Genomic DNA, 13,635 nt, shown 5'->3' on the forward strand with positions numbered 1-13,635 from the left:
CGGAATGTAGCACTTTATATAGGAGGCAGACTACGTGTAATAAAACATGGCACACAACTACTGTGTCATAGTACAATCCATGTGACATTTAACTTACCTTCGTCTACTAGTATACAAAATATGTTTGGCAACTGGTTGGGTGGAAACTAAGACGCCGATCCATGTGAAAGTTTGTGCCTTGCATTGAGGTTTATGGAACTGCCACAATGATTGTATTTTTACCAGAGCAAATGTTCAATTTTATTTACAGGTTATCTTTCGCGCTACAAGATGGATTAGTACTTGGTCCTTTCTACACCGTGCCGAAACGTGGAAGCTTGTGGTATCTATGTGCAACTAGTGGTAGATGATGGCACGTGATACGTACAACTGATTTGATTGACGATCAAATGTAGGCTATGTACGTATGCATATATCCCATTTTTGCCGGTTGCGACCTTTCATTTTTTTTTAGTTGTTGACACTTATGTACAGGAGATTGATACTTGCACTTCATTTAGCAAATGGTTTTTTCCCTAAAAAAAGACGTACCACGTGTAATCGCACAACAAAAGTGATCAGTGAGGGATGACTCATAGTTATCATATTCGAGAAAAGTCACTGAGGGTGCAACATCGCTTTCGGTGGCAGGAATGATGATGCCTGTGTACTAATGACATCGACGACCGTTCGGTCGACTGCTAGCCTCTTTTTGCAATCATGCATGGCATGATGGTAATTGCGGAGGAAAAGGATGCCGAAAAATATCATGAGCAGTGCACTTTGTTTACTACTAATACTCCCTCCTATGTTATGGTAAACACTTGAATTTCTATTTGAGGCAGTTGACTATTTAGTTACGCTTGACCAATTATCTTGTTTGAAAAAATTCTAGTAAATATTATATATTTTGTTATATTGTGTTTATTACAAAAAGTATTTGAAACATGACTTCAAAAATTTCACTAAAAGTCAAGTGCCTCAGGTAGAAAAGAGCAGACAATAATAAGTATAAACAATAATATACCTTCAAAAATAGTGGACTAAAAAAGAGGAGATGTTGTTTTTGTAATGAAGAGGTCCATCCATGCAGAGTAGGGCGTTTTGGTGACTGAGCTCCATGAAGCCCTTTATTTTTTAAAAATTCAAAATTCTAACTTTTTGACTTCAAAAAATTCTGAAAAAAATTATGCAACTATACAAGGATGAAATGTATGTGCGTGTGTGTAAAAATTCAAGATGAAATACTTTGAAATGCAACCTATACAAAAAAGACAAATTTCTGGACTTTGAGGATGAATAGTATCATGTGTTAAAAAGCCTCAGATTTGTCTTTTTTGCACAGCTTTCATTTCAATGTATTTCGTCCTAAAAAGTTACACACATGCGTGTTATGCCCCCATGTATATCTGTATTTTGTTCCAGATTTTTTTGAATTGTAAAAATATGAATTTTCATGAATTTTGTGTTTTTAAAAAACCGGCCTCCATGGAGGCCGAGCTCCAAAAGGCATTTTCGATCCATGCATGATTTTTTCGTAATGAAGAGATGTTCTTATAAACTGTAAGTTTATACTCCCTCAGCCCATTATGTTATTTAGCGTCCAAAACTTGCTCCACGATATAAGTATATTCAGGCAAATTGATTCCTAGGCCCAGCGTTGCTGTCTTCTCTGTCTGCCACTTTCCTTATCCAACCCGCTTCCATCCTCTCGCATTCATATCTGTTGCCCACAAGGTGACTTTACTTCTCTTGTAGCAAGTGATGCGTCATAATCACTTTCGACCACATCGTGCTTTATTTTGTAGGCAACAGTGTCAGAACAAGTTGCTTTTATCTTACTGCATGGTACAGAAAGGCACCATATATTCGAGACCAAGTGAGTGTGTTAGATGAAACATTTCAGTCCATCGGTGGTCCTTTTAGGTATTTATTTTGCTGTCGGCGGGACACTAGGATGCAATGCAAGCACGCCTTAGCACTAGGACATACATATACAAATATTTGTCAAGTTGCTCTTGCTTTTCACGGACTGCATTATTGCGCCGATAAGTGTTTCTTTGTGTTTTTCTGCCATGTGGGGTTTGTAAGCTCCGATGTACGTCTACTAAATTGTGGCCTTGGCTAAAACCTCATCTTTACTCACTTTATATGTTGGCCTAAACATCCCTTGGTTCTGAATATGATGACCACGGAGATTGCAACATTTCAGTCCAAAAAGGACCACACTTTATATGTCGGTAGACACTGGGTCGTATCCCGGGGGTGAAGGTGTGGGCGCTTCCTATGATTGACGCGCCAACCCAGATGTGTTGGCTGATGTCGGGCTTAAGCGTGAAAGGAGGTGTCTTTCACTCCTCCTACCATGTGTGGGTGGCCGTGTTGTGAGCGGTTGGCGGTGCCTAGGGGCATGGATGTCAAGGCGGAGGTTCCGGAAGGTGGGCTTCATGGTTGGCTTTCTGGCAGGCTCCATCTCTTGGTCATGTAGGCGGTAAGGGGTGTAGTAGCCGGAGGCTCTGATCTGCTCTGGCAGTGCCCTCTGGTGTGGATGGGTTGATCTTCGTTGCGGTGATGACCAGGACTCCCCCTGGTGGTGTAGGCGACTTTCAGAGCAAAAGCTTCGCATCAACTGACTCCAATGACGACGGTGCCTGTAGGTGCCATTTGTTTCCTCAGGACGTCATCTTGGGTCTCGTTCCTATGCTAGAGTGATGTTGTCTTGGATTATGGGTCACTCATCACATTGTCAGCCGGCCAGGTGGGCCGAGTCAAGGAACCCATGGAGGTTCACCAGCGGGCCATCTCAAGAGGGCCCACGACGTGCAGAAAAAACATCCCCGAAGACTTAGCACATACTCCAAGACTTAGAGGTCATTTACAACACGTTTTACCTTCTGCGTAGCCGACCTAATTGTAACCCTAGACACCCCCAGTACCTATATAAATCGAGGGGTAGGGCTCGTGGATGACAGACAACGATCTTGTGGCGGATCAACCTATACCTTGTACTCCATAAAAATCAATACAACACAAGCAAGGCGTAGGATTTTATTTCTTCGAAGAGCCTGCACCTGTGTTAACCTTGTGTTGTTGTTACCTTTGCATCTAGGCCACTAGCTCGGGACCCCCAAAATGAGATCCATCGGAATCGAGGCCTTCATAGGTGGCCCATGCAAGTCCCCCTATGTAGTCACTGTGATCTAATGGTGATAAAGATTGACGATCATGTCGGCACTGGCATGACCTTTGTGCTAGGACAAACCTTTGTTTTCGGCAGCATCACCATCTTTGCTAATTCGGCTAGCCGTTTAGGCCTGATCAGAACTAAAACTCCTCGTCGGACCGCTAGATCCGACGACCTAGAGCTAGACTTCTCGAGCTAGGTGTCAGGCCTGATTGAGGAGCAGCGGAACGCACCCGTCCTCATGCCAATGTAAAATCAGGCTCTAGATGAAGGCGATAACCTGTCGTTGGACCTGACCATAAACTCGGACCCGACGACTGAACTTTGGGAGTCAGGCAATTGATCCGGCACCACGCAAACGCCCTAGATTGATGTTAGACCGCATCAGGGGAAAACCGCCCCTAGCATTGATGTCAGATTAGCCCGAAAGGGAGCGCGAGATGAATCTCCCGTGTGCATTCATAAATTTGGCCGAGGGATCAGCAGCCTTCAACAACCATCGAAAGTTATCGAGCGGAGCCAAAATTTTGCTCCCACCCGCCAGCCATCTCTTCGCGTCGATCGAAGGATCAACTGATGGCGCTTATGCCGCCGAGTACAACGGATACATACCGACATCTAGAGAAGCATGGACCTTGGGGGTGGTACCCCGCCTGGGAATGTTGGTCCAGAATATCACCCACGGATGGTACGCTCCGGCGCGCTTAAACAGCGGGAATATCACCGCACATGTTATCCAGCCTGGGAAAGTGGGTCCAGAATTTTATTAGCTGAATTTTGTGGATTCTCATATCTGAATATGTGGTGCAGCAAGCTCAGACTTGTACAGTGCAAATCTAGCTCAATCTTTTTTGGTACCTTTCATTTCCGCAGTATCGGGAAGAAGGGATTGTTGGTGTAGTGCAAAGTACTAATAAAGAGGACTCGTTTTTATTAGCATACATGTTTGAGCAGCAGCTCAAGCTTTGATTTTGATTTGTGAAATAACAAGTTTTAAACCAAAAGCCTAGATTTTGATTTGTGCACAAATTAAGCCCGGATACTAGATTATTGCAGAGGCTCCGATTTCTTCAGTATAAAGCCTAGATTTTGATTTCTGGGTACAAATTACGCGCAGATCCTTTTCAGAGTAACAAGCTTTGAATTGTGTGTTCAATTTTGCTAAGCCTCAGTTGACCGAGACTTCGTTATGTCTCAGTCAATGCTACATTCCTTTGATCTTGCATGGAGATTCGTACAAAAAATTTCTTTTCAGTTTTTTTTCTCTTTCTCCTTATACTATACTATCATCTGACTGAGACCTAGCCACACCCGCCGGGTATAGAAATTTCCCGCTCCCTAGATCTGGTCATCTGATCCAAGGGTCTTGCGTGCTGCTCACAACTGGATCTTGCGTGCTGCTTACAGCTCAATGTTACCTCTCAAAGATCAAGTGGCAATCAAGATCCGGCTTCCATCTCTCCAGTCGATTCCAGCTCCACCACACTACTAAAGAATTGATCATCTCTTCAATTTAGTGTGCACTTTCTATTGGGTGCAAGCTACACGATAGTCTCTGCTGAGTGAACGTGACTATCCTTCTATTCCAAATATGTTAGCATGTGGCTGTTGATGTGTGAAAGGTAGTTATAATAAGGAGTAATTTTGTTGTTTCAGTTCCAGCTCAAGCCACTGAACCCTGGAAGGCTGCAGCTTCTTAACATTAGAAATTAGGTAAGAACTGATTACATGAAGAACTACAATGATTGTTTTTCGGAAAATGATAGGGAAACAATGATGGATCACCCACCGCACTGATAATCAGTGCAAGTTAGGCTGTCTCTTGCATGTTGGGTCTAACCCTAGCTAGCACGAACTAGTTTGGGGGGACAGATCGTAGACAAAGAAAGGATACGCGGAGATGTATTTCTGGCAACAAACCACGGCGCCGAACGCCTCTTATCCCTGTCATATATATATAGCTGGATAAACCAAAACATATCTGGACTCCCACTGGGCTGACGCTGCCGTGCCTCCCACTGGGCCGCCGTGAACATCAGCTGATCGCCGCCTCGTCCGCCGTTGTCCTGCGTGCGCCGACGTAAGCGTTCGTCGAACGCCTTGAGCCTACTCAACGCCTCCTCGAACGCCATCGTCTCCACGTCGCAGAACTGTTCGATCCCGGCCACCGCGGCATACAACCGACCGGGCACCGTGTCGAGCAATTTTTTCACCATGGCGGCGTCGCCGAGCGTCGAGCCGAGGCCAGCATACCTTGCTGCCATGCCGCCGATCTTGCCGGCATACGCGTCCAGTGCCTCCCCCTCCTCCATGTGCAGGTTGTCAAACTCGCCACGGAGAGTGGAGAGCCGCGCCGCCTGGACCCGATCGGCACCGACGAACCTCGTCTTCAAGCTGGCCCACACCTCAGCCGCCGTCTTCTTCGTCGATACCTGCATCAACAAGTCTTCGGAGAGCGCACCGAACAGCACCGCCCTCGCCGTCTTGTTTTTCCCCGCGTCAACCGCCGCGTCGCCAGCCGGCGACACCGCTTCCCAGAGGTTTTGGGCGTCGAGGATGGCTTCGGCCTTGATCGCCCATACCGTGTAGTTGTCCGATGTGAGCATCAGCATCGCCATGGACACCGTGCTCCCCCCGGTGCCGTGCGGGACGATCGCCATGGCCACGAGCAGAGGAACAAACGAGGCTCTGTATACCAATTGTTGGGTCTAACCCTAGCTAGCACGAACTAGTTTTGAGGGACAGATCGTAGACAAAGAAAGGATACGCGGAGATGTATTTCTGGCAACAAACCACGACGCCGAACGCCTCTTATCCCTGTCATATATATAGCTGGACAAACCAAAACATATCTGGACTCCTAACCACCTACGTATAACAACCTGGACTAACAAACCAAATCACCGCCAGCTTTGTATCACACGGGACGCAACGCCCAAGCTTCCTTTCCTACGCATGCACGTACGAGCGCCCAGGGACTCGCTCGCCTACGCCGTCCTCTACTACGCGTTCTAACGCGTCCAGCCGCGACTGCTGCTAACTGACTACGACCCAAACATAAGCACAGACTCGACACGCATCTAACGCACGCACACATGCACACTCGCCACGGCGTCCGGCACGACCAACACGCACGCACACACTGGTCACCACCACCACCGTGTCTTATTCCTAACATTGCATACCAGTTGGAAAGAGATAGGTAATGCAGAAAATTATTATATAGTGGATCGTGCTTTTCTCGCAGGATTTGCACCAGCCCAGAGTTTATTTGAGTGAGCAGCAATAATCATCTAGTGGAGTAGTACAATAATTGATGATGGCCTCAGACTGCGATCGCCTTCGTGCGCTCAAGGCCTTCGACGACACCAAGGCCGGCGTCAAAGGCCTCGTTGATGCGGGTGTCACCACCATCCCCTCCATCTTCCACCACCCACTGCCTATAGAGCACACCGATCATGATCACCACTTCACCATCCCGGTCATTGACCTCGCGGCTGCCACGGGTGGTACTACTACCACACCATCCAAGCGAGCTGAGCTGGTTGCGGCCGTGAAGGCGGCCGCAGAGACGGTGGGCTTCTTCCAGGTAGTGAACCATGGCGTGCCCAAGGCGGTCATGTCGGAGATACTCGCGGCGGTGCGGGGATTCCACGAGGAGCCGGCGGAGGCCAAGGCACCGTACTACAGCCGGGACCTTGGTCGGCCCGTGAGGTACTGGAGCAACTTCGACCTGTTCCAGTCACCGGCGGCCCAGTGGCGCGACACCTTGTACATGGAAACGACGCCGGAGCTGCCGCCACCGGAGGAGATCCCACCCGCGTGCCGGCCCATCACGCTGGAGTACGGGAGGCTGATGCAGCAGCTGGGACGCACCCTGCTTGAGCTGCTGTCGGAGGCGCTGGGCCTTCACAGTGGCCACCTGGAGGAGGACGCGGCATGCCTGGAGAGGCTCGCCGGCCACTACTACCCGTCCTGCCCGGAGCCGCACCTGACACTGGGTACCACACGCCACTCTGACCCTTGCTTCCTCACCGTGCTTCTCCAGGACGCCGTCGGCGGCCTCCAGGTGCTACTCAAGGACAACAACAACAACAACAACAACAACAACAACAACAAGTCCTCTGCGGTGTGGGTGGACGTACCGGCGGTGGAAGGTGCGCTGGTGGTGAATGTCGGTGACTTCCTGCAGATCGTCTCCAACGACAGGTTCAAGAGCGTGGAGCACCGCGTGGTGGCCCAGAGCACCGGGTCTCGCGTCTCCGTGGTCTGCTTCTTCCGGAGACAGGACACGCCCACGTCCACCAGAGTGCTAAGGCCAATCGTCGCTGACGGCGAGGCGCGCTTCAGGAGCACGACGATGGCAGAGCTGATCCAGCACAACAGGGCCAAGGGCCTCGACGGCAGCTCTGCGCTGCAGCACCTGAGGCTCTGAATCAGTCTGATCGAAACTAGCTAGCACGTACAGTCTGGAAGATGCATACATATACAGGGTGAGAGGTACGGTCTAGAACATACATGCATACAGGAAGGCAGTAAAAACATAAGCACTTACCGTGTTCACTATACCAGGCAATAAATACATACATGTAAGGGCAGCCTGGTGCATGTAGCTCCCACTTGCTTGCGCACGTTCTGACCACTTTGGATTTATTGTACGCAGCCTTTTACTATATTTTCTACAACAGGCTGTTAATAAATACATACATTTTTATTGAAAAGAGTAATATATTAGCATGAAAATGATATCAATTACACCCAACCTCTGCATTAATAAGATATCAAAAGACATCCAGAATGCACACAGCCAAAAACAAAATAAATAAAAAGAGAAATATAGAAACGAAGACCCCATCGCAGTGACGAAACACTTGCAACAGCAGCACTCTAGCCACCACAAAAAACAACACTAGGATCGCAAAATAGGCTCTCCAAAAGCGACGCCTCCAAAAAGGAAACAATGCAGAAGCGTTGTCATCGCCCGATCAAGGATCTTCAGTTTTCATGCCGAAGAAAGACCGACATCGCAAATCAATGCCTTCAACAAAGCCATTGCCAGGTACAACCAATGAAGGCCAGGCCTTGGGCTTTCATCCTGAAAATCACGGCTCGGTACTCAAGAGCACCACAAAAATGGTTTCCACCAGTGTTGCCGCCCCCTCCTACCAAGGCCGCTGATGCAAGTACTCAACACCCGACACACAGGAAAGACCTGTGCTGCCATTCTTCAACCAAAAATCCTCTTCGCCATTACCAGTCTCTGATCGCAGCCACCATGAATTTCTTCACCTCTGTCAACGCCGTGGAAATATATACTTAATTAGACATGTCCCATGGCACCGGTAAGACGGCGAAGCCTCGCGCCACGCCCTCATGAAGCCTCTCTAGCCGAAGATGAGGGCGCGTACGACCGGATCAATTCCGATAGATATCCACTGGCGCCATGCACGAAAAGCTGAGATTTTCGAAAGGAAGACCGGAACCGGTCGGTGTCCATATCGAGGAGGCCGTCATGAAGTAGATCAAAATTTTGGAGCTCGAAGAACAGCAGGGCCAACCACCACGTACCTCCACTTGATCACGATGGGCCAAATCTAAGCAGTGCCGCCCTACATCCTACCGCAGCCACCATGCAGCCGCTCGAGTAGGTGTAGAGCACCACCGCGCCGGACCATGGCCCACCGGTCACCGGTCCGCGCCGGTGTGGCTTTAGGCCAGATCCGGCCGCCGCAACAAGCGAGCACCACCGCCGCGATTTCCCCCACGCCGCCGCAACACCCATGCAGAAATCCACGCCGGCGAGCCGCCACACCATGACAACCTTCACTAGTGCCTCAGGCCCGAGGAGGCCATCCTCGCTGCCCCATCGCACGAGGGTAAGAAGACGCCCCGCTGCCGCCGCCGCCGGTCGGGCTTTGCGCTTGAACAGTGCGGCCAGCTCAACCCGCGAGATCCTGCCGTCGACGTTGGCATTGAACATCCCGAACATGCGTTCCATATTGTCCTCTAGAGATGATCGTGTATGGGGGAGTGAGTCATCACCCTGGGCAGTGGACGGTGGTGGCCACTTGGAGGAGCGCAGGCCGCTGCGACCGTGGGAGAACAGTGAGCGCTTCATGCCCATGCACAGATGGATTCACAAAGCGATTGTTCTAGTTTGATTTTTTTTGTAGGGCCTAACGATGCCATCGGCGGCGCACTGTTCGTGTCCATGGTTGTCGCCAGCATTGTCGCCATCGATCATTGCTTCTGCCGCGGATGCTCATAGCAAATGTTCGACGAAATGCATGAGCGAAATGTAAGTTTTACTCTATTAAGCTTAAGAGACCGGTTAGAAACGCCAGTTTTTAGAGGAGGATATACACTCTGCTAAAGGATACTCAGCAATTTTATCCTTTAAATTATAGGGGTCGGTTAGAGATGCTCTGACACAAGCCATCAAGGAGTTGGGTGCAGCAAGCCAAGTCTTTCATTCTTACTATCCTTAAGGTATTGACGGGCACTGATGTTGTTGAAATTGTCCATCTCGGTAGCTGACGCCCAAAATATCTCATCAAACACCTCATCGATTATCCTTTGATCCTTCTCAAATACTCCATCTATGCCCAGTCCACGGGTGCAGTATATAGCCAAGGTTGGCAAGATATACCATTTTACTAAGCCTGACCTTTGTGGCGAATGAGGTAAGTTTTGCAGACTCACTAAACGCCATGCTAAGCTAAGACAGAGGCCCAAGCTCTTCCAAACTACATCAACCACCATCCATGTGGGCTGAGAATCCACATAGTGTCCTCAAAGTCTTGAGAGCACATAAAGCCATGGGCATACTAATCTGCATGCATATGAATTGGTTGTAGGCCATAAGGAGAGTATATATGTACCTCTGACCGACTCCATCCTTCCCTACCATAGCAAATCTGTTGATTTAGGTACTTGAATGAAGCGCATATTGTGTTGGATTTCCCTTCTCGCATGCAATATCTATCTATTTAACTGTTTGCCAATATTTATATTCTCCATTTATTGAGAAGATCCCACAGGAAACAAGAAATTAATTGCAATTGATACGGCCAGATCTTTTTTTGGGAACCTTGATACGGCAGGTCGGCATGAACAATATTCCTATTTCTTCGACCTTCTCGACCATGGTCTCCATCTCTCTATATATAGGACGAGTGCATATGGTAGTTGATTAGAACACATATCAACCAAAGCATCCATTAGATTGTTGATCTTGATGGACAGGCACACCAATCACACACGTGCACCAGCCATGCTGCTACCTCTACTGTTTCTCGTGTGCTTTGCTCTTCATGCACAATGTAAGTCGCACGTCTATCATATATGCCACAAAGCTATTGCTCCTTCTCTTGTACGTTTTCTTCTTGTTTCCTATTTGACTCAAACTTTGTTTACTAATACACAAGTGGGAACTACTTGTGGTTTCGGTTTTTCACTCCACAGGCCGGATCATCGAGGGCATGGAGAACGACAAGATCAATTTACCGACTGGACTGTGCATCCATAGTAAGGGCTGCTCGGGTAACTGTTGCTACTTGTGTCTAGTGCTGGAAGATTGCTTTGTATCAATGGAGGAGTGCAAGAAAGCGTGCCAAAAAGACACCCCTGCCATCTTTAACCATACATCCCCATCAATTTGAGTTTCTCCTTTTTAAAGCGGCAATTAATTGATTGGAACAAGAGTACTTTGTTGTGTTCTTTTGAAGCCGATAGTTCTTCTCTTATAAAAGTTGTCTCAATGTACGTTGGAATCAACTATGTAATTGTTTTTCAATATCTTATAAGGCCCCACCATGGAACATTCTAGCTATCATTTTTCTTTTGTTTCGTTCACGCTTGGTTGTTCACGTCATTGTTACTTGCGTCAGCACAAAATAATGAAGTACATGAGCAATGCATAATTTTGAATGACGAGTCAAACGATATCAATGATGTATACAAATGGAGATTTAACGGAGATAGTCACAATGTGGTGGAATTGAGGTGCTAAAACTCTAACGCGACCCCTTAATGGTCTGGACCTTTAATAATCATAGGTGAAGCTCTTCTCCATTGCCAGATGTCCAATTTTCAGCGCGCTCGCAGATAAAAAAAGCCACTGCAATCGCTAACATTGCCGAGTGCCAATGTTATCCTAGTGGCCTACAAGTAGACACTCTATCGGTAAACAATGAATTTCCATCTATAATCATTTCACCCGCAGATGACATGGATACATCTTTAACGATTGTCTCCATCCCGAGACTTTATAATGTGTATTTAAGAATCGTCTTCATGATATATATATTCTTACTGTGCAACACCCGAGCATGGCTTGCGGTTGAATCAGTAAAAAAAACTAAGTATGTCTATTTATAAATACCCTATATCAGCCTCAAGGAGTTCTAGCAATCACTATAAACCACTAGAAATGTTGCAACTTCCAACAGTTGGAAAGGACATAAAATAAGATTAGGTGTTACTACTTTTGATGTTTTTGTTTGCGCCAACGCTGTCGCCAAGACCTAATCCTAACTTATTGCTACCTTTAATTCCCATATAATATTTGTGGCTCATATCTTCACATCAATTCTTTAACATTTAATGATGCATTAATACCATATAATTATGTAGTTCAGATCTTTGTGTGAATTCTTAAGCAAGTAATTATATTTCAGAGTAGTGTACTGAGGTCAAGTTCAAAGATACACTGAGCTTGTCTATGATGTACTCTCGAGTACAAGACACAAATGCATCATGCAATAAATTCAGGTCAGCTGGATTATATCCCCCTTTTCATTCAATCTTGACTTAATGCATAATTGATGGTATTGCTCCACCTTATGTCGAAGTAGAGGGCAGCCTTTCATGTTCAAGCCCTGAACATAATGAGAAGGATCGCCAAGATTACTCAATAGATCTTGTAGATCACTTTTCTGCTCAAGGTGGCAGATTCAGTAAAAGATTAAATGATATGGCTCCCTTTTTAGAAATATCCATTTCGTACTGCTCCAACATACTACAAATCTATTATGCACACTGTTAATCAGACAGAAGAGTACACCAATCTCTCTCACTTGCGCTGGCGGAATTAAATGATTGATCATCCATCTAGCAACCCCAATTAATATTGATAAGTTTGTTTTGGAAGCAAATAACATATTATTTAGTCTGGTTAACAAATTGATCATGCTGCTCAGACCCAGGGTTTTGGTTACCGCTCGAAATTTCGAGATTTACCACGGTTACTGCATATTTCGGTCCCCCTCGGTAAATGGGCATTTCGAGCAAAAAAAATTGATTTTTTCAAATTTTTTGAATTCAAACGCTCAATGTATAGTAAAGTATGGCAGCACTTGATAGCACACATGTAGACAACGTTCCACTAGCTAGTAGCTCTTTTATGATTAATATAAGTTCAAGTTCTATCTATATCGATCTATTTTGAACGAATTTGAATTCAAAATTAAATTATCAATTTCGTTCAAAATTTGCTCGAAATTTCGTGGTAACCGTGGCAACCAATTTTACCACCCCCCCCCCCCCCCCCCCCCCCCCCCCCCCCCCCCCCCCCGGTTAAAAATGCACCATTCGGTAACCAAAACCTTGCTCAGACCCCAAGTTGGGGTCATCAATATGTACTTACTACATCAATCTCTCTCACTTCCGCTGATGGATTGAAGGAGCATCTTCGTTAGTTGCTTTGCAAGGGTGGATCGGAGGCTGAGGTGGCTGGGAGCGGGAGAAGCCGTCGATGGCGAGCAAGTCGGATCGCCCTGCTCCGTTGGGGTGGGCTTGTGCCGCTTAGATGGCCGCCCAAACTGGATGGATGTGCAAATCAAGCTCCCGGCAGGCCGGGATGACACAGCTTGGCCTGTATACTTCTTCCTCTGTCTAAGCAGAATGTGACTTTCACAATCCTACCTACGAGCAAGCAAGAGCAGCACCTGAACAGAAACATTGGTATCCTCCGAGCTCACCATCATTTCATTTCACTTCAATTCCTCCCCAAGAGCAGATTAAGCAGTTGAGCTACACACACTAACGTTAAAACTGACTGAGCGTCCTCCAAGGGTCAGAATCATACCGAGCTAAAGCATCCTTGCGTCAGCCAACTCCACAACCACTGGCCGGTCACTGAGGCATGCAAGTTCCTCATGGCCAGAGCCTATGTACCGCCGGCACCATCGACTCCGACAGGCCATGATCATACAAGTACCTCAAGGCCGGAGCCAATTGCGCTGCTAGATCTAGGGTTTAGTTTAAATTCTGTTTAAGTTTGTTAACTTTTGTTTACAACAAATATCACCGGCTCGTTTAAAATCATCATTCAAAAACATGTAAGATAAAAACCAACTGGGAGCGCCGGTGCGGGCAGCCGCCTGTCCGGTATACTTGCCGGACGCTCTAGTGGGAGCGCCGGTGGAGATGCTCTAAGTTTCCACCTATGACCAAACTTAGCACCCCACCTA

General features: G+C 47.2%; 1 protein-coding gene across 1 annotated transcript; it reads left to right on the plus strand.

Moving 5' to 3' along the window:
- The first annotated feature begins 6,404 nt into the window (after positions 1-6,404).
- Positions 6,405-7,836, plus strand: LOC125550154 (1-aminocyclopropane-1-carboxylate oxidase homolog 1-like). Its single transcript, XM_048713078.1, has one exon. The coding sequence runs from the start codon at positions 6,480-6,482 to the stop codon at positions 7,596-7,598; it is 1,119 nt and encodes a 372-aa protein (XP_048569035.1). The 5' UTR covers positions 6,405-6,479; the 3' UTR covers positions 7,599-7,836.
- The last annotated feature ends 5,799 nt before the right edge of the window (positions 7,837-13,635 follow it).

Source organism: Triticum urartu, chromosome 4, assembly GCF_003073215.2.
Source record: "Triticum urartu cultivar G1812 chromosome 4, Tu2.1, whole genome shotgun sequence".
Classification (NCBI taxonomy): Eukaryota; Viridiplantae; Streptophyta; class Magnoliopsida; order Poales; family Poaceae; genus Triticum; species Triticum urartu.